We start from the raw sequence: 26,409 nt of genomic DNA on the forward strand, positions 1-26,409 counted from the left end.
AGCAGAGTTTAGGGCTGTTGTACATAGGGTCGCTATGAGTCGCAGGCGACTCGACGGCACATAACAACAACAACAACACACCTCTTTAGTGTGCCCAAAGTAGATGCTGGTGCTTTCGAGGATTATGGTGAACCTACCAAGAGTCATAGAGTGTCTTCACTGTGGCTCTTTCATCCTAGGATTGTATAGCCCATGGAATAGTACATTAATAGCGAACTGCCAGATGTTCACACTGGATTCAGATGAGACCAAGGAAAGAGGCCTCATTTGCTGATATCAGATAGATCTCAGCCGAAAGCTGATTATTGACTATTGAGTATGGGTCGTAATAAAATATGGATACCATTGAGAAGAACGGGAATCCCATAACACATGATTATGTTCATGTGAAACTTAAACCTTGGCCCAAGGAGCTGTTGTCTGAACACTGCATGATTTAAAATAAGGAAAGGTGTGAGTCATGGTTGTATCCTCTCTGTTCAATCTGTATATTGAACAAATCATTTGAGAAGCTAGATTATATGAAAAACAGTGTGGCATCAGGATTGGAGGAAGACTCATCAGTACCCTGCATCACGTAGTTTCCGCAGTGTTGTCCGGAGAAAGTGAAGAAGACTTGAAGCACTTAACACCAAAGAGAAAAATCTACAATCTTCAATAAGGATTATATCTTAACATCAAGAAAATTATAATTAAAAAACAATAACAACCACAAACCCAGATTGAAAGTCTTCACTACTGGACCAGTAGGCATCATTGTGATGGAGAAAAGATTGCAGTTGTCAAGGAGGATTTAATTTTACTTGGATCCACAGTCAACAACCAGGGTGATAGCAGTCAAGAAATTAAAAGACCTGGTATATTGGGAGCCTCTGCTGTCAGAGACTTCTCCAAAGTGCTAAAGAACAAGGATGTTAATTTTTATTTTTGTAAGGATGTTAATTTAAAGGCTAAGGTTACCTGATCCAAGTCATGGTCTTTTCAGTTACTTCCTGTGCATCTGAAAGTTGGACAGTGAACCATCGATGCCTTTGAGTTGTGGTGTTGGAGGAGAATATTGAATATTCTCTGAATTGCCACAAGAACAAATGAGTCTTAGAAAAATTAAAGCTACTGTACTGTTTAGAGGCAAGGATGGTGAAACTTCATCTCACATATTTTGGGGGCCAGATGTGAGGAGGAGCCATTACTTGGAAAGGAACGTCATCCTGCTGGGAAAGGTGTAGGGTTAGAAAAAAGAGATGAAGAGCCCTGAGAAGATGGATTGACACGGTGATAGTAACACTGGGCTTGAGATGGTGAAGATGGTACAAGACAGGACAAGTTTCAGATCTGCTGTTTATAGGCTCTCTCTAAGCTGTAGTCAGCACATAACAACAACAAACAGCATTTGTGAATATTGTAAGACTAAATCAAAAGTGAGTGATTTTCAGAATAACCATTTATTTCTCCCAGTTTTTAAGGTTCTAAGTCGAGATCAGGGCCTGGCCATGCTGATTGCTTGCTTTTGGGTATCCTGAGTGTTCTCTGGCTGTTTGACTTGTGGACCATCCTCACATGACATCCATCTTGCTAGGATGTCTTTTGCCTTGGTTTCTAATCTGCCCTTTTTATGATTCATAAACAATTACATTTAGTAATTAGTAATATCACCCCATTCAGTCAATACAAAACCCCCTATCTTCTCAGATCACGTCCACTTATATGCAGCTAGGATTCCAACATATAGGGGCAGTGTGGAGAACATGCAGTTCAGTCTGTAATAAATTGGTTCATTTTAGTGAATTTATTTCTTTTCAAATTTAGTTAGAGCTCTCGATTGCAAGGAGCAGATAGACTCACTCAGATTATCTCAATGAGCGGTTTATAGTGAGGAAACTCACACTGGCCAATGTGGGAAAGCTAACAACTCCGGTCATCTTCCGTCTCCTCAGTTGAGCCTTGCACCTCAGTCATCATGATCCTGTTTCTCTATATTTGATGGCTTCCACTCTTCTTTGACTTCTGCTTCCTTCTTCTGTGTACAGAGCTCCCTCCAATTTGTCTCCCTAAATGAGTGCTCTAAGTTTACGTCCTGCCTGGAAGAAAAATTTCCCTCTTTGTGCCCCAAAGTTGTCTCCAGATGACTTTGGGGGCCTCTTTGTGCTGGTGTTACAATTTTGTGTGCTAAGGCTTAATTATCCTGTTTTTATCCACACCACTTAGTATTTTGGCCAGGCTTCAAAATGATTGCACGTGCAACTTTGCTCTCTCAGTTGAAGAATCCTACTCCTTTTAGCTTTTCCTCATGTGGCAGCCTCCCTGTTCTCTTGATGTTCTCAGCTGCCTTTTCTTGGACCTTTTCCAGTATTTCAGCATCTTGTAGTAATTTTGTTGGCACTGCACATTGTATTCCAGATGCTGAAACTCATCATTGCATTTGTACGATAGATTTGAAGGACAGTGGTTTCTGCTTTGTTCTAATACTCATCCTAATAGATGAAAAGAACTGTAATTAGTTATGTACCATCTCCTGGTAAGACTTCATGCCAGCTTCCTTCTTGTACTTGCTAGTGGTGACTAAACCTCTCCTGTCCTTTACAGAAACCATGGATATCTTTTCACTTTTTGAAATAACAGAGGTCATTAAAACTTATTTGTAGTGTTATCTTTTACCCGTATCTCCCTCTCTCATGTCTCATCATCTCTTGACTGCTGGTACCAATGGTGTTGATTATGGATCCAAGTAAAATAAAATCATTGACAATTTCAAATTTCAGTCTTTTCTCACTTACAGTGTTGCTTATTGGCCTGTTGGTGACAGTTTTTGTCTTTGTGATGTTGAGTTGTAATCCATGTTGATGGCTGTGGACTTTGGTCTTCTGTAGCAAGTTTTCAAGTCCTCCTCACTTTTAGCAAGCAATCTGCATAACAAAGGTTCTACCAATCCTGAGACCTGTTCTTTTTCATAGAGTCCAGCTTCTCAAATGATTTACTCAGCATTCAGGTTGAACAGATATGGAGAAAGGATACAGATTAATGAATGACTTTCTTTAGCTTTCTGAAAGTGCATAGAATTAGTCTCCTTTGTTTTTTAAATATTTGGTAGAATTTCCTAGTGAAACCATCTGTGCCTAGAGTTTTCTTTGAGGGATAATTTTTAACTACACATCCAATTTTTTTTTGATGTTGTTTTTCTTGATTGTCATCAAGTCAAAACAGACTCATTGCTGAGTAAATCACACGGGAGGAGATTGCCCATATTTCTCCTGTGGAGCTGCTATTGGATTTGAACCCTGTACCTTTGGGTTGGCAGTTAATTTCCTTACCACCCTAAGCCACCAGAGTTCCTTTTTTTTTTTCACTAGACATACTGTTATTGAGACTCTAAACAAGTTTGGTAGCTGAATCTTCCAAGGAATTTTATCTGAGATAATTTGTTGGCATATATTTAAAACTGTTGATAATATTGCCTTATCTTTTCATTATCTGTGGTTACATGACCTTTCTCATTCTTGAGATTGATTATATTTATATTTTCTGACTTATTTTTCTGGTTAGAAACTTTTAAGTTCTACTTATCACATGCAAGGGTGTTCTGGTGGCCTAATGGTAAGAAGATGTGCTACAATCCTGAAGGTACAGTTCAAATACACCAGGTGCTCTGTAGGAGAAAGATGGGCAGTCTCTTCCCATATAACTTACTGCCTCTGAAAACCTACTGGAAGATCAGTAATGGATTGGTTTCTGACTCAATGGTTCACAACAACAGAGCAATTGCATGCAAGCAAAACATTGCTGAAGATCATTAAAAATGGCTAGAGCAGCAACCACTATGGAAGACAGTGTGGCGCTTTCTCAAAAAGTTGCAAGTAGAAATACCATTTGATCCAGCAATTCCACTACTGGGAATATACCCCAAGGAAACCATAACTGCTACCAAAACAGATATATACACACCCATGTTTATCGTGGCTTTGTTCACCATAGCAAAGAGTTGGAAACAACCTAAGTGCCCATCAACAAACAAATGGATAGAGAAGCTATGGTATATTCACACAATGGAATACTACGCTGCATTGAAAAGCAAGGAACTCATGCAATATTATTCAAAATGGGTGATCCTCTTCTGAAATAGTTCTGATCTCATTAAATTGTCATGTTGTCACAGTAGCCTCCTCTCCAAATGTAAATTAACTATCTGTAGACTTGAAGGAACATGATATTCTTATGGAAGTCTTATGCCAATATTGCTACTGAAGACATGCGTGCTACTTTGATATTTCTCCACTAATAAAATCCCATTAATCACAGTACTATAAAAAAACAAAATGGGTGATCCTGGTACTCAGTGAAATATCTCAGTCACAAAAGGACAAATACTACATAGTGCCACTGTTGTAAAACAGGACTGACCTCGGGGTTGGGAGGAGACTGAGAAAGATGGGTTCAATAATGTATACTACACTGAAACAGATGAGGGAGAAAACTGTTTAAAAGGAATATATGATTAGGTATTATTGTCATGACAGAAATCCAGAACAAAGGCTGCATAATGGAGTGGACCTGGGGGTAGGGATTGTATAACAATGAAAGAATTTTTCTTTTACTTTTCAAAGAGAAGGGTGAACTAGGGAGGAGGAGTGGGCGGGGAGAAAAGTACAACAATGAATGGAAATCCAAAGTCTCTGTAAATTTTCTTTAAAATTAATAGTAATAGGGGAGCTCTGGTGGCCTAGTGGCAAGAAGCTGCAACTACAATCCCAGAGGTGCACGGTTCGAATCCAACAGATGCTCTGCCGGGGAAGGAGGGGCAATCTCCTCCTGTACCAGTCAGATCTGATTTGATGGTACACGCACACAAAAATAATAAAATAAAATAAAAAATTAAAAAAAATGAATAGTAATAAAAAATCCAAGTACTCATTAAAAAAAAATGGCTTGAACAGTACATAGAGAACAGCCAGATACTAAGCTGGATTTAGAAGAGGCTCTCACCAGAGAGAGTAGTGCTGATGTCAAATGGATCATGCTAAAGGAAAAAATACCAAAAGAATGCTTGTTTCTACTTTTTTGCCTATGCAAAGGCATTTGACTTTGTGGATTATAACAAATTATAGCTAATATTGAGAAGAATGGGAATTCCAGAAAATTGTGCTCATGTGAAACCTGTACATGGACAAAGAGGCTGTTGTGCGAACAGAGCAAGAGAGCACTACATAGTTTAAAATTAAGAAAGGTATGTATTAGGGTTATATTCTTTCTCCAGCATAAACTTTGTGCTGAACAAATGATTTGAGAAGCTGGACTCCATGAAGAAGAATGGCATTAGGATTGGAGGAAGACTTATCAATAACATATGTTATGCAGTTGAAACAACCTTGTTTGCTGAGTGAGAAGAACTTGAAGCACTTGCTGGAGAAGGTCAAGCACTGCAACCTTAAATATGAATTGCATCTCAATGTTAAGAAAACAAAAATCCTTGTCACTGGATCAATAGGCAATATCATGATAGATGGAGAAAAGGTTGAAACTGTCAATGACTTCATCTTACTTGGGTCCACAGTCAGTACAATTGGTACCAGCCATCAGGAAATCAGGAGATGTATTGCACTTAGAAATTCTGTAGTCAGAGACTTCTCCAAATTATTGAGGAGCAGTGATGTCAATTTGAGGACTCAAGTGTACCTGATTCAGGTCTTTTCAGTCACTTACTATGCATCTGAGAGCTGGTCAGTGAATAAGTATGACAGAAGAAGAATTGTTGCCTTTGGATTGTGGTGTTAGAGAAGAGTACTGAATATCCCATGGAATACCAAAAGAACAAACAAATATGTCTTGGAGAAGGTGCAGCCAGAGTAACTCCTTGGAGGCAAAGATGACAAAGCTTTGTCTCACACACTTTGGGCATGTTGCTAGGTGAGACTGTTCCTTGGAGAAGGACATTGTGTTTGGAAAGGTGAAGGGATAGTGAAGGAGAGGAAGCCTGTCAACCAGGTACATTGACACAGTGACTGTAGTAATGGACTTGAATGTGTCAGAGACTGTGAGGATGGCATAGGATAGGACAGATAGTTCAGATCTGTTGTTCATAGAATTGTGGTGAGTCGTATTTGACTCAGTGGCACCTAACAAGAATGACAACATATGATAAGGAGCTCTGGTGGCCTAATCTGTGTGGAGTTGTGCTACTAACCCAAAAGTGGCACCTCTCTGTTAATTTGAATCCATGAAAGGGCCCAAAGGAGAAAGATGGGCCGTGTTCTATAGCCTCTGAAAGCCTTCAGGAGGGTCAGCCAAACCTTGGTTCTAGCTTGAATGAATGAACGAACGATACAGTAAGAGTGATTATTGGTAGGTTAATTGCTTCCTACATATTATTTCAGTCTTGGCAATCTCAAAAACTCTTGGGATTTTGATTGAGATAACAAGTGTTTTTTATAGGTTAATCTGGGGAGAATTGATATCTTTGTAATACTGAACCTTTTGATCAGGAATTTTTTTAGCCCTACATTATGTTCTTGAATTCCCCCCCACCCCAATATTGTTGTTAGATGTTGTATTATCACCCTTTTAGGTTTACTGTAGTGTCGTGCTGTTTTTTGTTTATACTTGCAAATAGGGGCCATATAAAATGATGACATTTATAATTAATTGTTACTGATAAATTAGAACACTGTTGTTTTTTATTATTGGATTTTATTATTGTTACTATATATCCAGGAAGCTCAGGTGGCTAAGTTGTAAGTAAATGAGCTACCAACCCAAAGGTATGTGTTTTGAATCCATCAACTGCTATATGGGAGAAAGATGATCAGTCTCCTCCTGGACCATTTACTGCCTCTAAAAACCCATCAGAGTTTTCAGTCAACTGTGAGTCAGTTCTGACTTGACAGTAGGTAACAACAACAACAATTTATATCTCCAGATTCCATAATGAGAAAACACTTTCTTTAATGGTTGATTTAATCTGCATCTTCAATGTTTATGCTAAGGAATAATCTGAGAAATTGGATTCTCAAGAAGAGCACAGCATAAGGATTGGAGGGAGACTTGCTAACAACCTTCAGAATGTAGAAGACATAGCCTTGCTTGCTAAAAGCAAAGAAGCTTTGAAGTACTTACTGATGAATATCACAGACCTTCAATATAGATTACATCTAAGGTAAAACAAAAACCATCATAACTTGAGCAATAAGCAGTATCATGATAAATTGAAAAAAGATTGAAGTAGTCAAGAATTTTGTTTTACTTGAATCTGCACTCAGTGGCCATGAAATCAACAGTCCGGAGATCAAATGACATATTGAACTGGTCACATCATCTGCTAAACATTTCGTTAAAGTGTTAAAAAGCAAAGATGGCCCATTGAGGACTTAGTTGTGTCTAATGTAAGCCTTGGTATTTTCTGTTGTCTCTTACACATATGAAAACTGGACAGTGAGGGAAGACTAACAAATGATGCATTTGAATTATGTTGGCAGAGAATATTGAATATACCAGAGAATGCTAGAAGAATGAACAAATATGTCTTGGCAGAGCTGTAACTAGAATGTTCCTTAGAAGCAAAAGTAGTGAGAGTTTATCTAATGTACTCTGGACATACTGTCAGGAAGGACTAGTCCTTGGAGAGGAACATCATACTTGATGAAATAGAAGCCAAAGACGAAGAGAGGCAGACACTTGTTGAGATGAAGTGATGTAGTAGTTCTAATCCTGGGCTCAAACATGGAAAGGATTGGAAGAAGACACAGGACTGGGCAGTTTACATAGTTTTGTGCATAGAATAGTTATTAATTGGAACTAAGTCGATGACTCCTAACTATTGAGTCAGAACTGACTCATAGCTGACCCTCCGATGGATTTTCAGAGGCAGTTAATCATACAGGAGGAGACTGCCCATCCTTCTCCTGCAGAAAAACTGATAGATTTGAACCACATGCCTTTGGGATTGCAGTGCAGTTTCTGACCACTAGGCCGCCAGAGCTTCCTGACTCCTCACATTGTTTTTATGTGCCATTGACACACTAGTTACTCATAGCGACCCTATATACAAGAGCCCTAAATCCTGCTCTATCTGGTGCCAACCTTATTATCTCTGACACACCTACCCCTATTATCCCAGCTACTGAATCAATCCATCTCATCAAGGTTCTTCCTCTCTTGCACTGTCCCTCCATCCTCCCAAGCGTGATGTCCCTCTCCAGTGATGGGTCCCTCCTTGTAACATGTCCAAAATATGTCAGACAAAGCTTCAGAATCACCAAGGTGCAGCTTGGTTTTCTAGGACAAACCTGTTTGTTCTCCTAGCAGTCCATGGTATGTATATTCAACACTCGTCTCCAGCACCACAGCTCAAAGGCATTAGTTCTCTTTCTATCCTCCCTACTCATTTTCCAGCTCTTTGACGCATAGCATGCAGTTGCAAAGATTGTGGCCTAGATCAGGTGCACCTTAGTCTCCAGACTGACATTGTTGCTCTTCAGTACTCTGGAGCGGTCCCTGACAGCCAACTTTTCCAATGCAATTTAACTCTTGATTTTCTGGCTGCTGGTACCAAGAGTGTTGATTGTGGAGCTAAGAAAACTAAAGTTGTTAACAATCTCAACCATCATGATGCTGCCAACTGGCCCAGTGTTGAGAATCTTTGTTCTCTTGATGTTGAGCATCAATCCATATTGAAGGCTGCAGTCCTTGACCTTCTACAGCAAGCACTTCATGTCCTTCTCAGTTTCAGCAAGCAGGGTTGTGTCACCAGCATAATGCAGGTTGTTGATGAATCTTCCTCCAATCCTGATGCCACATTCCTTCTTATACAGTCCGGCATCCTGGATGATCTGTTCTGCATATAGATTGAAAAGGATGGAGAAGGCAGAATATATCCCTGGCAGACACCCTTCCCGATTATGAACCATGCATTGTCTCCTTGCTCTGTTCTAATGATTACCTCCTGGTTTAGGTATAGATTTCACATAAACCCAATCACATAGTAACAATAAATCTCTTACATTTTTCTTTGTAGATAAAATTTTCACATAAGGTTGAAAGTGCATCTTCCTGTTTCATCTTCATTCAGTTTTGGTAGTCTGCTTTTCTAGAAAATTATTGACCTATGTTTTCAAACTCTATCATCAAGTCACATTTTTTTAATGGTCTTAGAATATCTTGTATTTATAGTTATGTTCCCTGTGTTTTAACTTCCCTTTGTCTTTGAACAATATTACAGAAGTTTGCCTATTTTACTTATTTTCTTTGAAAAAAGATATTAAAAAATTTAGAATATTTTTTTTTTGTTTTCTTGTTCACTAATGCTGTATTTTTTACTCTTTTTTTAAAATTTTTACTCTTTTGGATACCTTCTTTTTCCATTAAATACTTGAGTTGTAAACATTACTAAGTTTTAATTTTTCTTATATGTTGTTGCTGTTATGTGCCATCTAGTCAGAACTGATGGAGAGCTGATCTTCCAGAAGATTTCAGAGGCTGTGAAAAATACAAGTGGAGGTTGCCCATCTGTTTCCCATGGGGCAGTTTGTGGACTCAGAGCTCGCTCTTTTTTAGGTTGGCATCATGACTCCTTACCACTAAGCCACCTTTTCTAATTTTCTAATCTTGCCACCATGTTATTGTTGTAGTCCTCATGTATTAATATAGTGTATCTTCAGTTTCAACATTTTAAAAGTATTTTGTAATTTCTATTATAGCTTTTTGTTTAGAGTTGTTTTGAAATGCATTTTGTAGATAATAATTTGAAGAGGGTGAGGTGTATAGATTTTGCATGTCTTTTCATTGCTGATTTCCATTTTATTTATTCATTATGTCTGTTATTTGTTGTGATGACTTCTGCAGCTGATTTTGCTTATATAAATGCCATCTATGTACTTGATAAAAATATAATTTCATTTTTGGGAATAGGGTTTTGGGGAGCTCTGAGGGCCTGTTGGGTAATGAGTTACATTGCCAATCCAAGACAGGTTTTTTTAAAAAATTACTATTAAATTTTATTAGTTTTAATGAACACTTTCAGAGATTTTGGGTTTTCATTCATTCATTGTTGCACTGTTTTCTCTACCCTCCTCCCCAGTTCGTTCTTCTTCCCCCCCCCCCCCCAAATGTCTGTTTTAATTGTCCAGTTGCCACAGTGCTTGTCAAAGCCAGTTCTGATTAATCTCCTTTGTCAGTGTGTCCTTTGCAATTCCCTATCACTCCTCCCTGAGAGAGACTTCAGCCTGATTCATAAAGAAAAGGGGATGGCGTATTCTCTTAGCTACTTCCTGCTGAAAAGGGACGCTGTAGGTTTCAGGGTGAAGATCTTCTCTCACTACTCTAAAGGGCCCCTTTGGCAGTAGGAAACACATAGACTATTATGGAGATTGATTTTGGAATTTAGATGCACTGTTATCAGTTGTGCTTAGCTGTACATGTTCATATCCTTGAAGATGTATCATGGAAGTGTTGCAGCCTTGAAGACACAAATTTTTTTTTTCTATAATTATATTTTATTAATTTTCATAAACATTTACAGAGATTTTGGGTTTCCATTCATTCATTGTTGCACTATGAAGACACAAATTTAACTAACAAGTTAAAAGTACATGAATCACAAATTAAAAAGCAATAATATTCCGAGTAGAGGTTCTAATAGTGGCACAAATCAAGTTAGAGGGAAGGTGGTTCTAACAATAAAAGGCTGATAGACTAGGACTTTGTCTATTATAGTGTAGAGGTTAGGAACCACAAGATGTAGAGGCTCAGCTATGTCATTTATGGTTCTTAAGTCCTGGAGAAAATTCCATCTACCACTGGGTTGTTTTACAACTTGGAAGTTTGCATGCAAGGTAGAGGTGAAGTAAGGAACTGCTTATGAGGTTTTCCATCCATTCCAACAACTAAGAAATAGTGAGAAGAGTTGGGACCTCCGAAGGCTTTTAGGACCAATTAGTAGGCTCTGTGTCCAGGAGAAAACGAATATACTTACCAGTAATGTTAATGCTCACCCACAGCTCTTCTGGGAGGATCTAAATCGTTGAAGCATCCTCCTTTGTTTCCAGCTGGGAGCTGGGGCCTGTCAGTCCTGTCTGCCACGAGGACCTGATGTGGGCCACCTTGGCCAAGTGTCCTTCAGAGCCACACTTAAAGCAAGTGAGTGGGAGCTTCCTCTCTACTCCCTTGCGTATCTGTGGCTCTCGCAAGACAGGTGTTTTGAATCTACCAGCTGCTCCAGGGGAGAAAAATGGGTAATTTTTTCCTTTGAGTTGGTTCTGACTTAATGGCACAAAGCAACAAACAGTACATGCCCCTTAAATCAGTAATGTCTGATGTGTTCTTGTTGTCTTTGTTACTGTAATAATTTTTGTCTGATCTCATTCTATTTGTTTTAACTTTGTGTTAGTTTGCATATAAAACTCGTATACATTGCTTCATTCATAACATTCCTTCATTCACAGTTGTGTTTCATAGATCATTCCCATACATTGGGTTTTATAAAACCAATCACCATTGATCCATGTTCACTCTTTACCCATCCTTTTAGATCCTCACTGAATCTTTCCTATTTCCTTCACCCCTCCCTCTGTCCACCAAACTCTGTGATTCTGTGACTTTCCCCTTCTGCCTTCCTCAGCCCCCCCTTTCCGCCTCCCTTCTTTCTTTGGACTATGATCTCATTCTTGAATGTTAGTTTAGTTCAATACAGAATTATTTGTTGAATAGTGTTAATACCATTATCTTCACATTTAACAGATAAAATAGGCTCCTTGGTCTATCTCTCTCTCTCACTTATTTCTGTTCTGGTTGCTTTTTGTATTTTGTTTTATTTTTGGTGTTCTGTAATTTCACTATACTATATTTAAAGGCTGCTGTTTTAACTGTTTGCCTTTTTTGGGTTTGTATTTTAAATTTCTTTTCAGCTTCTGTCCTTTTTACTGCTACTTAAGTTTGATTTTTCCTTCTTGATTATGCTCCATTTCTCCCCACAAAAATTGTAAATATGATTCCTTTTGGCTTTTTTTTGGCCTGTTCTCTCAAGGTTTGGGTGTGCTAGTTCCTTTCTTTCTGTTGTGCTGCTTTTCCCTCTGGTGACCTCTTTCTTCATGTGATTTAGAGTCTTTCTTGTGAGTGTTGTCAGGGTTATTTTCTGTGTGAGTCTCCTTCCTAGAATTTTGAGTGGCATTATAAGTACCTCTGCCAAAAGTTTTTCAGTGTCTCAGGACTGAATTTTTTTACTACTTGGGATTTTTTGACCACATTTCGAAGTGTGTATCTGAGTATGTCTTGAGGTAAATGTCCATAAAGTTTCATTTTGCCTGCATCGTCCCTGGAGTAGTTAGATGTTCCTTTCCAAGTCCATGGCTTGCTAAGCCCCTTTTTTCCATGGAGGGAGGAGACTTCAGGGCCCCTCAGTTTTATGTAAGGATCTCAGTGCTAGTTTCCAAATTTGTAAGGGCACTTTGTGCCTAAATTGGCATTAAAAACCATCTTTCCCTGGCCTATAACTAGATACTGGTTTTCACTTCTCAGTTCATGTACTTAATCACTCAGGCCTCAAGTAACCTTTCTGATTTTGACATTTGAGAATTTTACTATGTGTCGATACTGAAGAAAAAAAATTCTTTTGTTTTTGTTGTTATATATTGTTATTCACTGCCATTGCGTCAGAACCAACTCATAGCTGACCCTCTAGAGGCTTTTTAGAGACTGTAAATTGCATGGGAGGAGATACCCATCCTTCCGCCACAGGGCAACTGGTGGACTTGAGCAACTTGCCTTTGAGTTGGCAGTACAGCTCCTTACTGCCAAGCCCTCAGAGCACCCTTTATTTATTAGTATAGTGTTTGTGATTGCAGGGTTGAGGTGAGGTATGATAATCCCTTCAGTTCATTTAGACATGTTGTCAGAAGTCTTTCTATAAATTTCTTCAGAATGAATTTCTAGTATTTGAATATTGTATATTAAAGGATGTGCAGAATTTAACTGTTAAAAAGTGAATACCATGTTACTTTCTATTAAAATGAACGGTTCTCTCAGTGAGTTTATCATGTCAGTAAAATCTTGCTGAAGATTATACAAAAATGACTGAACCTATCCGTGGACAGAGAGTTGCCAGGAAGCCAGGCTCGAATGAGAGAGGCTGTAGGCATGAGGGATATCGTTGCTGATGTCAGATGTATCTTGCTTGAAAGCAGAGAATACTGAAAGATATTAACTTGTGTTGACTCTGCAAAAGTACATGACTGTGTGGGTATTATTTTAATTATGGCTACTATTGAGAAGAATGGGAATCCCAGAACACTTAATTGTACCTGGACCAACAAGCTGCTGTCTGAACAGAACAAGAATAATTTAAAATCAAGAAAGGAATGCACCTTTGTGGTAGCCTCTTACCATACTTAGTCAGTGTGTGTGCTGGGCAAATAATCTGAGAAACTAGACTATAGGAAGGAGAATGCATCATTGGGATTGGAGGGAATATCATTAACAATGTGAGATACACAGAAAACACAATCTTGCTTGCCGAAAGTAAAGAGAATGTGAAATACTTAATGAAGAAGATCAAATACTATAGTTTTCACTAAGTATTACACTTCATCAAATAAACACAGATCCTCACCACTGAACCAATAGGGAGTATCATGGTAGATGGAGAAAAGATGGAAAGAAAAGACTGTCAAGAATTTAACTTTACATGGATCTACAGTGTACACTATGGCAGCAGCAGTCAAGGAATCAGATAACATGCTGTATTGGGCAAATCTGCCGCCAAGAGCAAATCTGCCGCCAAGAGTCTCTTTAAAGTGATAAGGAGCAAGGATGTCACTTGGAAGCCTAAGGTGCACCTGACCCAAGCAATGGTAATTTCAGTTGCTTCATAAGTGTGTGAAAGTTGAACAGTGAATAGGGAGGTCTGAAGACGAATTGATGCTTTTGAATTGTGGTATTGGTGAAGGCTATTGAATATCCCGTGTATTGTCAAAAGAACAAACAGATGTGTCTTGGAGTAAGTATAATGAGGATGTTCTTTAGAGGCATGGATAGTGAAATGTCATCTCATAAACTTTGAGCATGTTGGCAGGAGAGGCCAGTCCTTGGAAAAGATATGATGCTGGGGAAAATAGAGGCTCAGCGAAAGAGAGGAAGATGCTGAACAAGACCGAATGCCACTGTGACTCGAGCATGACATTTTATGAGGATGGCAGAGTTTCAGGCTTTGTTCATAGGATGACTATGAGTCCGGTGGTCAGTTAGCTAGATGGCTCCTGACAGCAACAGTTTACTTATAGGAGCCCTGGCGGTGCAGTGGGTAAGTATTAACAGAAAGGTCAGTGGTTTGATCCTCCCAGCTGCTTTTTGGGAGAAAGCAATGAAAATCTGCTTCTGTGTAGATTTACACCTTTAGAAATCCTGAGAGGCAGCATACAGTGGCTCTGAGTGAAAATCAACTCATTGGCAGTGGATTTGGTTTGGGTATTTTATGTTTAACTCATTAAGAAATTACCCTGTATTTGCTTTATAATATGTTGTTGTTGTTATGTGCCGTCGAGTCGCTTGTGACTCATAGCGACCCTATGTACAACAGCCCTAAACTCTGCCCTGTCCTGTCCAGTCGCACTGTCTCTGACACTCCCATCCCGATTATCCCAGTCACTGAATCAGTCCACCTCATAGAGGGCCTTCCCCTTCTGTGCTGTCCCTCCACCCTCCCAAGCATGATGTCCTTCTCCAAGGACCTGCCTGTCTCTCCTTACAACATGTCCAGAATATGTTAGACGGAGCCTCAGAATCCTTGCCTCCAAGGAGCCATCCGTTTTAACCCTTTCCAGGATGAATCTGTTTGTTTCTGTAGCAGTCCATGGTACTCTCAGTACTCTTCTCCAGCACCACAGCTTAAAGGTATCAATTCTCCTTCTATCCTCCTTGGTCACTGTCCAACTCTCTGATGCATAACAAGTGATTGCGAAGACCATGGCCTGTATCAGACGCACCTTAGTCTCCAGAGAGACACTGGGCTCTGTGAGGAGAAATGTGGGGTCAAGATTGGTAGATGATTTATCAACAATCTGCGTTATGCAGATGACACAACCCTGCTTGCTGAAACTGAAGAGGACCTGAAGCACCTGCTGCAGAGGGTCAAGGACTGCAGCCTCCAATATGGATTAGGCTCAATGTCAAGAAAACAAAGATTCTTACCACTGGACCAATTGACAGCATCAGGATGGATGATGAAGAGATTGAGATTGTTCACAGCTCTAGTTTGCTTGGCTCCACAGTCAACACTCTTGGCACCAGTAGCCAGGAAATTAAAAGGTGTATTGCCATGGGAAAGTCTGCTGTTAGGACCTCTCCAAAGTACTGAAGAGCAATGGTTTCTCTCTGGAGACTAAGGTGCTTTATAATATAGTTTTATTTTTTTCATGTTAAGCTCAAATTGATCTAGAATTTATTTTGATGGATGATATTGTATGTGAATCTAAATGAGTATCTCAGTGCCATTTATTGAAAGACTGGTTCACTTTTCCTTGTTGGTTGGAAGTGTTGCCCTTCTTTAAACAAAATTCTTATATATATATAAAAATTCATATATAATTAATTCATATATATATATATGTATATATATATATATATATGAATGAGTTTGCCTCTAGGTTTGTATTTTGTGCCGTCAATCAGTTTGTCTGTCTTTGTGTTAGTACCCTACTATTTAAGTTACTGCATTTTAACACTTTGCCACAAATGACGGCAAATGTGTTTCTAAGCATGGTAGTCAATTTAAAAATTATGCGGAAACATGTTAAAATTATTTATTTACTTTCCTATCATTGCTCTTTTTAAAAAAAAGTATTTACTTTTGTTTTTGAGACTATGTACAGCACAGCATATACCAAGTTAACAATTTCTACTTCAGATTCAATGACCTTGGTTATCAGATTTTTGCAGTCTGTTTTTTTCGGAGGGCCACATTGCACCCTCTGGGAAGAGAGGTATTTTCATCAGTGTGTTAACTTTTTTGTTAGCTGTGCTAACATTTTTATAGCAACCTATCAGTGTTAAAAATTTTGTATAGAGCTGCTTATGAAAATGTCTTGCAGAGCATGAAGGAGATTACAGTTGGAGAAAAAACCAAAACCCAACTCAATACAAGTAGTATTTGTGAAAATATGGTACATTCTTAGGGTTGTGCTGCCATCTTTTTCTGAGTTGTACCACCACTATTAACCTAAACTCAGTGCCCTCTAAGCTTCAAGAAAACAAAAATTCTCACCCCTGGGCTGATAAATGCCATAATAGAGGGAGAAAAGGTGAAAAGTGTCCATGACTTCAACTTACTTGGATTTCCGGTCAATACCTTTTGCGCCACCAGTCAGGAGATCAGGATAGATATTGCAGTGGGAAAGTCTGCAGACAGGGATCTCTCCACATTATTGAAGAGCAATGATTACATTTTGAAGACTGAGGTGGCCCTGATTTAGGCCATGGTTTTTTCCAATCACTTGTTGTGGATCCGAGAGCTGGACAATGAATAAGGATGACAGAAGAATTGATGCTTTTAAACTGTGATGTTGGAGACTGGATGCCCCAAGGACTGTCAAAAGAACAAATTGATTCATCCTGGAGAAGTTGCAGCTAGAGTGCTCCTTGGTGGCAAGGGTGACAAAAGTTTCATCTTGTATACTTAGGATAAGCTGCTAGGAGAGGCTATTCCTTGGAAAGGGAGAGGGGTCAGTGAAAGAGAGGAAGACCTTCAATGAGATAGATTGACACAGTGACTGTGGCATAAGGCTCGAGTGTGTCAGAGATGATGAGGTTGGCATAGGATAGATAGGACAGGGTTCAGCTCTATTGTAGGGTCCCTGTGAGTCATACTTCACAGCCCCTAACAACAACCACAACCACAACAATGACAGTTAATGAAGGCTTAGGTTTCCCAGACATTTGTTTCTCTGTCTAAGCAGATTCTTCTCCCTTCTTTCTTTATTCTCCCCCTGTACCTTCTTTCCCTCTCTTTACTTGTCCTCCTTGCTTGCCTTTCCTCTTATTTTCTCCTTTTGTCTGAGTGATTTGGATCAAAGATGGCATTAACTTCTCCCCTCTTCTTATCCCAGCCAGGACATCACAGGTGATATTTACTATTTCAACTTTGCCAATGGACAGTCCATGTGGGACCATCCATGTGATGAGCACTATCGGAACCTGGTCATCCAAGAGCGAGGGAAGCTGTCTGCTGGGGCTATTAAGAAGAAAGAGAAGAAGAAGAAAAAGGAAAAGAAAGACAAGAAGGACAAAGACACCCCCAGGAGTCACCTGGTGAGTCAGCAAATGCCAGTTCCTCGAGACAGGTCAAAGCCCAGACCTTAGAGGCTATTGGGAATTCTGGGTACTTAGGAGAAAGGTCGGCTTCTAGCCATTGAAATCCTATGGAGCATAGTTTTATTTTGACATGTAGGGAGCTGTCAATGGTGTGTGTGTCTTTGGAGTTTACAACTGGGTTGAAAGTTGAAGATTAATAAAATAATAAATTAGTTATGGTGTATTATCTGAATTAAGCCTACCTTCTGGCAAATATCCTTTCAGATCCTGGAAGTTATTGGTTTCTCTAGGCAGTTTCTGTCTGTCCTTGGGAAGTACGTACTAGTTAATAGGGAGAGGGCGGGAGCTCTCCCGCGAATGGTGTCTTGAAGTTGTCTGAGGAGTGATGCCTTCTGCCCCTCAAAATGAAGGATAAGGAGCAGCTGGGTTGAGGCCAGTGGGCCTGGATGATTAAAGCCTCTTTCCTGTTCTTTTAGAGTCAGGTGTGAATACGTTGTCTCCCAGGGCTGTTACTTGAAGATGGTCCATGTAGTCACGGTTTAGTTGAGAGACCACCAGTGCCTTCAAGATCCAGAAAGAAAAACTTTGGGCCTTGTGTACACCCATGAATTATTATTGTTCCTAGTGTCTTGGTTGGTGTTGAAAAATGAAAATTTGATTGTAATTTGACCAGCTTGGTTCATGTAACATTTTTTTTTCAGTGCCTCACAAAGGATGGAATTTTATTTCTCTGGTAAATAGCCATTTGCCAAGTCAAGCAGATGCAGAATAAGTGTTAATGGCTTCACTGTCTCATAGTCCCCACGCTTTAGCGTGTGGTCCTCCATTGCATGGTCAGAACTCGCCTGTAAGATTGCTTCTTCATTCACAGTTCAGAGTTCTTTCCCATGATTGTGGTGGTTGGTTCCTCCAGTACTTCTGTTCATGGAAGGCAGAGCTCTGGCCCTCAAGAGAAGCTAAGGCCGGAGCTGTCCTGATAGGAGATGGAGTCTCTCCTGGAACCCTGTAGTGTACAGGGAACCTCAGGCCATCTTACCTTCACCCGGGTGTGGGCAGGTGGATCACGAGGAGGCGAGATGACATAACACAGTTCAGCCAGTTGGAGAATACTAGGGACCCCTACAGTAGTCCATTTGTTTGGCTGTTTGGTTTATTGTATTTGCTACCAGAGCTGTATGCTACTTCCTTAGTGAAGATGTGCCCTTTCTTCCTTCCCCGGACCTCAGCTCTGGCTTTGAGTGGTTGCCGACCAGTTTATGTTTTTATCATTTCCAGGCGCTAGGTAGGGCAGGCATTTCTAAATAAATTGTACTATCTAATTGTGTAATGTACTCTAAAGGGTACAGTTTATTTGAAAGGCAAATGATGGATGATGGGCTTTTCACTAGCCCAGGATTGTTGCCATTGTTGTTCAGTTCGATTGACTCAAGGTGAGCAGAGGGAATGAAATGTGGATTCTAGGGTGGAGGGGTGGGTGGCTGACTGGGTTCTAGGTTTGAGCCTGTGCTCATGGAGTTCACGGTTAGAAAGGGCTCCTTCTGAGCTTTCAGAAGGAGAGGACAGTTGGGCAACCTTGAGTTGCTGGTCTCGGTGGTAAGGCTGTAAACATGTACCTCACATGTGAGCCAACTGGGCGCCCCAGATTTAGGGGTCTGGGCTTTCTGGAGGTCTGCACTTGCAGGTTGGGGCTGTTCAGTGTGAATGTCGACAGTGCATGTTCCAGCTCTGAGATTTTCTAACTCTGTGGACCCCTCTCAAGAAGGACCAATTCATGCTTTTGGTAGAAGACTCTAGACTGTTTTCAAAGCTCAGGATATTGGTTGTTTCTCCCTTCCTCCATAGAACATTTTTGGTAATCCTTGGTAAAGTTAGTGGGTTTTATGAAGTTGATTGATCTCAGAACTGAAGAACTAGAAGGAGGCTTAAGAGAATCTGGTTGGTGATTTTCCCGTAGGGATGATCTGATTGGTTTTTCAGACTTTTGTCCATAGTAAAGGCCTGTCTTCAGATCACTTCCTTCATGGAAGTCCACTATATAAAAGAAAAGTGGAATGGTTTTGGCTGAAGTTGAGGGTGTGAGTCTTGGCAACCCCTCTCTCACACACAAGTACACACTAGTGGCCCCCAAGGTACCTTGTAGAATGACTCCCACTTTTCTTCTAAGGAGTGAGGTTTCCCAGCCATTGATCTAGTCCGGGCTCTTTCAAATAAGAAAACTAGGGCCAAGAAAACAGTATATTTTCAGCCCAAAGGAATTTTCCTTCCCTCTTGGGTTTGTAATTTACTTTAAATGGAGGGCGGGTTTATGCCAGAGGCTGAGGTGGCAGTTGGAAAGACTTTATCTCAGTTTTCTCTGCATATTTATATGCCCATCTAGGAAACAGAGCCTGAGCAGGGACTTCTGCCTCCTTCCTTTCTCCACGGCCCATCCCCTCTTCCAGCACCTGGGCTTGCTGGTTTGGACCTAGGACAAGAGATGCAGGCTAGAAGTGAGGGCTGCTTTAAGAAAGGGAAGAACTCCTACATGCTGGGTGACAGCCCCTGGCTTCTCATGGCCACCCTGCCCAGCAAGCTGCAGCCGCTGTCCAAAGGCCAATCTTCTCGAACCCACCAGATCTTTGCCGACGTGGAGAAAATTTTAGGCAGAGCCCCAGCACAATGCGGAACAGAATTAGGTGATCAGCAGTGTCTGGAGAGACCCCAGAAGCCAGCAGAGAAAATATACCTGGGTTTTTCAGATCCTGAAATAGAAGAGCTGGAAATGAGGTCCAGACAGCACAAACCTAGCCCTCTGGGCCCTGAAAACTTCGGGCCACTCCACAGTGGGCAGGATGTGGTAGAGAGCAAGAGTCAGCCCTCTGCCCACTCAAGGCTTTCTGAAGGCATCCAAGAGCCACAGATGAAGGAGGAGCCTTACAGCCACAATGTAGTCAAGCTGAGCCCCACAGGACCTGGGGGGGACAAGGGCCAGAGCCCCATCTCTTTGCCATGTCCTGGGGAGGAGCCCCCCTCCCTGTCCCCTTGTTCTTCTGACCCCATACTGCCTATCGGGAAGAACAAGCTATTCTTGTTAGATAGGAGTCCAGTTGAAGACCTGAGTTTGCAGGAAGTTCCTAGAGAAGGGGTGAGCATAGGCAGGGGAAGGAGGAGGAGAGAACCTCCAGGACTGTGGATGGGACAGGTCTCCAGCTTTGTTAACAAGGACACCCCAGAGAGCAACAAAGAAACAGAGCCCAGTGGCCCTCAGGGTTTGGGGACCTCAGCTGAAAGTAGACCTCAGAATCCTTCTCTCGTTCCCTCCTCTGATACACAGGCAGTTCAGAATGTTCCTTTGGGGAGTTCCCCTAGTCTCCCTCTTGTCAGTGAAAAGAGACACCCTCCAGGGTCCCCAGTGCCCCTTGATGAAGGTCAGCAACCTGATGTATTTAGACATCACTTGGAAAGCAGCAGTGGTAGCCCGGCCTCTCCTATTGGCTCTCACATCCTGGATGAAGAGATCAGCTTCCCTTGGGGCCTGCAGAGCCCCCTGGGAGCGGAGCTAGGAGCAGATCTGTCAGGTGTGGCATGCAGGGCTCCCCACATTGGCCCATTCCTAGCATCCCAGCTGCCCCACATGCAGAGCTCTGCGGATGAGCAGTCTGAGAGTGAAGACTACTCTGAGGATCAGAGGTTCTACCAGCACATTTTGCAGATGGTCAACATCTCCAGCCGGTTGGAGGGCCTGGAGCTGCCTGAGAGTATGCAGGAAATGCCATGCAAAGACATCGCCAGCATGGTCTATTGTATGGCGGCAGAGTCTTCCGGAATGTCTAGGGAGTGTAAGCACGAGACCATGGGAACCCTGGAGAGGGACTCGCAGTTTTTCACGTGGGGGCCCGCATTGCGGCAGCATCCTCAGGAGCTAGTCCTGGCCCTTGCTGGGCAGGAGGCCGCTCAGCAAGCCTGTTTCCAGTCTCACAGCAGCCTCGTCACGCAGGGGCTAACTGAGTTGAGTTCCAGCAGAGGGCTGGCTGCAGAGCCAGGCAAGATGCAGCTTCTCGACCAGGTACGCTTCATAGAGAGCATGGCCTGAGAGCCTTAGTGAATTTAAGAGAGAGCCAACTGGGTTCACATATTAATACAACCACTAGGTTTGTGTTCTTTTTAGTTCCCTTCCTTGGGTATATGCTATTGTTGTTGTTGTTGTGTACTGTAGAGTCAGAACTGACCCATAGCTGACCCTCCAGCGGGTTTTCAGAGACAGAAGGAGATTGCTCATCCATCTCCCACAGAACAGCTAGTGGCTCGAACTGCATGCCTTTGAGATTACAGCACAGCTTCTTGTCACTAGGCCACCAGAGATTTTAATTATCCACTATGGCTGTATTGTGGGGTATTTCATGTTTCTGCTACCCCTCTACCAAGGGACCAAGGGGCATCTGTGTTTTCCCTTCCTTGCATCTAACGGTTGTTGGGTACCCTCGAGCCAGAACTGACTCATATCTGAACCTCTAGTGGGTTTTCAGAGGCAGTAAATCCCATGGAAGTTGATGGCCCATCTCTCCTGTGGAAAAGCTGGTGGATTCGAACCATGTACTTTTGGGATGGCAGCGGAGCTCCTTTTCAGTAGGCTACTGGAGCTCCCTAACTAGAGCATCTAACTATAATTCATGGATAATTCACATCTGCTTTGAAGATGCCAAGTTTCCAAGTTGGTAAGGAGGTGCTGATCCAGGTACTTGTGTGGGACTTAGGTGCAGCATTTTGGAAGCCTTTCCATTAACTGATGATTGAGAGGTCCTTTCATGGTGGTACTCTGTGCCACGTGCCAAATTTAGTCCCTTGAGTGGGTCAAACGGAAAAGGGGTGTTCATGTTCTCATGAAGGCTAGTCGTTGAGACCTTTCTGCCTTCTTTGCCTCCCAGGACCCCAGAAAACACTGAATAACCTGTCTCCAGCTGGTGCAGATCCTATTTGTGACTTCACTTCCATTCCCACTGGGAATTGCCAAAGGGCTGGGCTTGCCCTGTCATTCTGACCCTTTGTCCCTTTAAAGAGTCATACTGTTCATTCAGAAGAAATCAAGTGGGATTAGAAATCATGGGGAAGGATCAGTAGGAATTTCCCGGCTATTCTTTTGCTGTTGCCCAGCTGTGGCTTTACCCAGTTGTTACCTCTGGTTCCTAATTGCTGCTGTGCACTGGTTCTCTGCTAGCTCTAATGACTACTGTAGTCCTATAAATATCAGATAAGCTGCAGATTATCCTGAAAGTTTTAATTAGCCCAATGGCAGCAAGTTTATCCGCTCTGAAGGACAACGCCAGGCACAGCCCCATACTCAGACTTAATGGCCGTCTAGAGAAGATGATCAGCTAGGAGCCAGGAATGTATAATTTCCCTGCTAAACACTGATTTGGTAAAGGCCTGGGAGAACAAAGCCCTCAGCATGCCTGTCTCCCTCTCTCAAGCCCCCAGCACGTTAGCAAATTAGCCATGTTAGGAGTCTGTAATTTTCCATAAATACACTGTGAGAGGAATTTTGCTTTCATGTACACCAGGGTTGGTTGGAAGGGCTGAAGCTAGGAGGAGCATACCATTTGCTCACCTCAGACAAGCTTTACTGACTCTTCTCCATAATCAGGAGGGGAAATATAATACTTCCTTAGAGATAAGCCTGGTCCCATTGATGTCCACTTCTCGGCCCTGTGGCTTTGGACAAGCGGCTTAGCCTCTGTTCATGTGGGCATAGTGGGTGGAAGTAGAGCCAGCCACAGGGGGTTGTGAGAGTGAAATGATACATTACATGGGAAGTGCTTAGTCCAGGCCCCTGATGCATGGATAATGCTGGCTAATTGCTGTTGGTCCCTTTTCCCCTTGCCAAAGACACCCTATCATATTATATCAGGTGATTTGGACTCTACAAAGGCTCTCTCTGGTTCTCATCTCACCTTTCCGATGAGCATCTGGTGCCGTCCATGCACAGAATCAGGCACTGGTGGCTGGGAGCCAGCTGATGGTCTAGTTCCTAGGCTATGCCTTTGCGTGGCCAGACCGGTCAACTCTATTTTGTCAATCTGACCTCCTCTGAGCTCCTTTTTCTCTTCAGTCCCTGTGGGATTAGAGAGAAATGGAACTTTTGTATTTTCAAAAAGTTTTAGGAACAAATTTTAAAGTTGTTGTTATTATTGTTGTTTTTATATGCTGTTGAGCCGCTTGCGACTCATAGTGACCCTTTGTACAGTAGCCCTGAACCCTGCTCTGACCTATGCCAACTTTATTGTCTCTGACACACCTACCCTTATTACCCTAATCACGGAATCAATCTGTCTCATCGAGGGTCTTCCTCTCTTGCGCTGTCCCTCTATCCTCCCAAGCATAATGTCCCTCTCCAAGAACTGGTCCCTCCTTGCAACATGTACAAAGTATGTCACACGGAGCTTCAGAATCCTTGTCTCCAAGAAGCAGCCTGGTTTCACCCTCTCCAGGATGAACCTGTTTGTTCTCCTATCAGCCGGTATATTCAATACTCATCTCCAGCACCATTTTAAAGGACTTTTAAAAATTTGTACCCAAAATGCTATCCATGCCTCTATTTCTGAGAAACCCATGTTGCTATATGCGTTGCTGTTGTTATGAACTGTTGAGTTGGAAGTGACTCATAGCTGACCCTCCAGTGAGTTTTCAGAGGCTGTAAATCACGTGGAAGGAGATTGCCCATCTTCCTCCCAGGAATTCAAACTACCTGCCTTTGACTTGGCAGCACAACTCCTTATGTCTAGGCCACCCCTAGAATAACAGTTCTTTAATACTTTGTAGAGCTTCACCACTCATAAAACCATCTCATTTGAGTTTCTCCACAAACCCTAGATGGCAAGGTCCACATCGTCTGTCCTGCAAAACAAACTGAGGCATCTGAGGCTGAGTAACCCGGGGTCTCCCAGCCTCCTTCCTTTTTGCAGTCATCCTTGAGTTGGCCCTCCTGTGAAGAGGGAAGGGAAAGGACGGACTGACTGGTCACATTATTACCTTTACAAGCCGCCGCCTCCTCCTCATATGGAGGAGCAAGAAAGTTTTCTCATTGCTTGTGCATACTTTTAAATAATTTATATTTATTTTTGTCAAAGCAATGCATAGCTATAATTGAAATAGTCAGATAGTACCAGAGTGCAGGTACCTAATATAATAGAGGGGTTCTTCGGAGAGTATACCCTCCCCAGAGGTAACCACCTTTGGCTGGTGTCCACTTCTGGTGCCCTCAATAGTATGTGCACGCTGCTGTCTGTTGACCCCTTAACTTTGGACTTTATCTGTAGAGACTCTTTCTGATGACACCTGAGGATTTTGTCTCTGCTCCCCTCTCCCCCATACTTCCTATATGGCTTTTGAGAGGTGAGCAGAGCATCTGCCAGATGTAAAAGAAGTGTTTGCTGTGAGATAGCAGCAGAGGTATGAGAAGCAGGAAGCCAGCCCGTGATTTCTTACACACTTGACACCATGGTAATTTCTGGATGTTGTGTTTCATTAGCAGCCTCTGAGCAGAGGTGGTTTAAATTTGAGCGGGCAAGATTTAGACCGTGTATTTTTATATCTGTCCCCAACACTCCCAGAGCCCATGGTTCCTTGGATTTGTAATGAGTTTCTTTGGATTTGTAATGAGGTTTTCTGTTGCCCAGGCCCTGCGTTCCTCGTTAGCCCCAGTCCACGTTCCTCTTGGGGGTTTGGCTCCCTTACGAGGCCTTGGGGATGTCCCACCCTCTGCTCTTCGTGGATCTCAAAGCATGAACATGGGAAACCTGGTGGAGTCCAATCAGCCTGGAGAACAAATGCTGGTAAATACTTTCCCATGTGATCATTGGATCTAGTTACTGCATGTCCCCTGCTTGGCACCGGAACCCAGAGATGAGAAAGAGCACAGGCTGAGCGTCCAAAGCTCATCATTTTGTTGGGAAGAGTAGACATACTGTGTGATGCTGGATATGAACTGTGGGCAGTTGAAAATAGATACACGCCATAGAGTCTTCCCTACTGCTTCCCTTGTCCATGCAGCAGGACTTAGAGAAGAGCTGGAGGGACAGAGGACAGCTTTGCGTGCAGAGTGGGACTGAGAGTGGGAAATGCATTCTAAAGGCTGTTTTAAAGGTCTTCCTGGGGAGTCCTTTGACTTTTCTCTCTATTTGGGAGCACTCACAGGGTCTCAAGAGTTCGGCTTTTACAAAAAGTCTCTTGGAATCCATTCACGAGGATAAGAATGTTCTCAACCTGTTGGCTTTAGGGGAGGAGCCCAACGAGAAGGAGGAGAGTGACAACCAGGTACTGAGGAAGCCCTTCCCCGGCCTGTAGACCCTCCGTGCTATTTTGAAGAGAAGTAAAACTGATTTGTGAGGCACCACTTCTTTCCTTTTTTCCCCCTTTAAATCTTTTTTTTTAAATTTATTATTAATTTCAATGAAAATTTACAAAGACTTTGGATTTCCATTTATTCATTGTTATACTTTTCTCCCCTCCCAACCTTTCCCCCCAGTACACTACCCTCTTGGAAAAGTAAAAAAAAAAGAAATTCTTTCATTGTTTTATAAACCCTCCCCAGGTCCACTCCACCATGTAGCCTTCCCTCTGGACTATGATCATGACAAAAATACCTAATCACATATCTCTTTTAAACAGTTTTCTCCCTCATCTGTTTCAGTGCAGTATACATTATTGAACCTCAGTCTCACCCCAACCCCGAGGTCAGTCCTATTTTACAACAGTGGCACCATGCAATATTTGTCCTTTTGTGACTGAGATACTTCACTCAGCATAGTGTCCTCCAGGGTCACCTATTTTGAATAATATTGCATGAGTTCCTTGTTTTTCAATGCAGAGTAGTATTCCATTGTGTGACTATACCACAGCTTCTCTGTCCATTTGTTTGGGGATGGGCACTTAGGTTGTTTCTAACTCCTTGCTATTCTGAACAAAGCTGCAATAAACATGGGTGTGCATACCACTCCTTTTCTTGACCAGTCTCAATTCTTCCTACATCTAGCTCAGTAAGCATAACTAGTGCAGGAAGTCTTGGCCACTTGAACCATTGTTCATGCTAGGTAGGCAAAGGCAGTTTTGTGAGGCTTTTTGTCAGGATCCTACCTGAAACACCACTGAAGT

General features: G+C 42.0%; 1 protein-coding gene across 1 annotated transcript in view; it reads left to right on the forward strand.

Annotated features, from left to right (window-relative positions):
• CEP164 (centrosomal protein 164kDa) overlaps nt 1-26,409 on the forward strand; it is an 83,030-nt gene that overhangs the window by 10,694 nt on the left and 45,927 nt on the right. The window contains 3 exon segments of the mRNA XM_006890877.1: nt 17,079-17,280; nt 24,936-25,091; nt 25,444-25,572. Of these exon segments, the coding sequence (XP_006890939.1) occupies nt 17,079-17,280; nt 24,936-25,091; nt 25,444-25,572 (487 nt within the window).

Source organism: Elephantulus edwardii, unplaced genomic scaffold (genome assembly GCF_000299155.1).
Source record: "Elephantulus edwardii isolate Elephantulus edwardi_28Jun2011 unplaced genomic scaffold, EleEdw1.0 scaffold00093, whole genome shotgun sequence".
Taxonomy (NCBI): domain Eukaryota; kingdom Metazoa; phylum Chordata; class Mammalia; order Macroscelidea; family Macroscelididae; genus Elephantulus; species Elephantulus edwardii.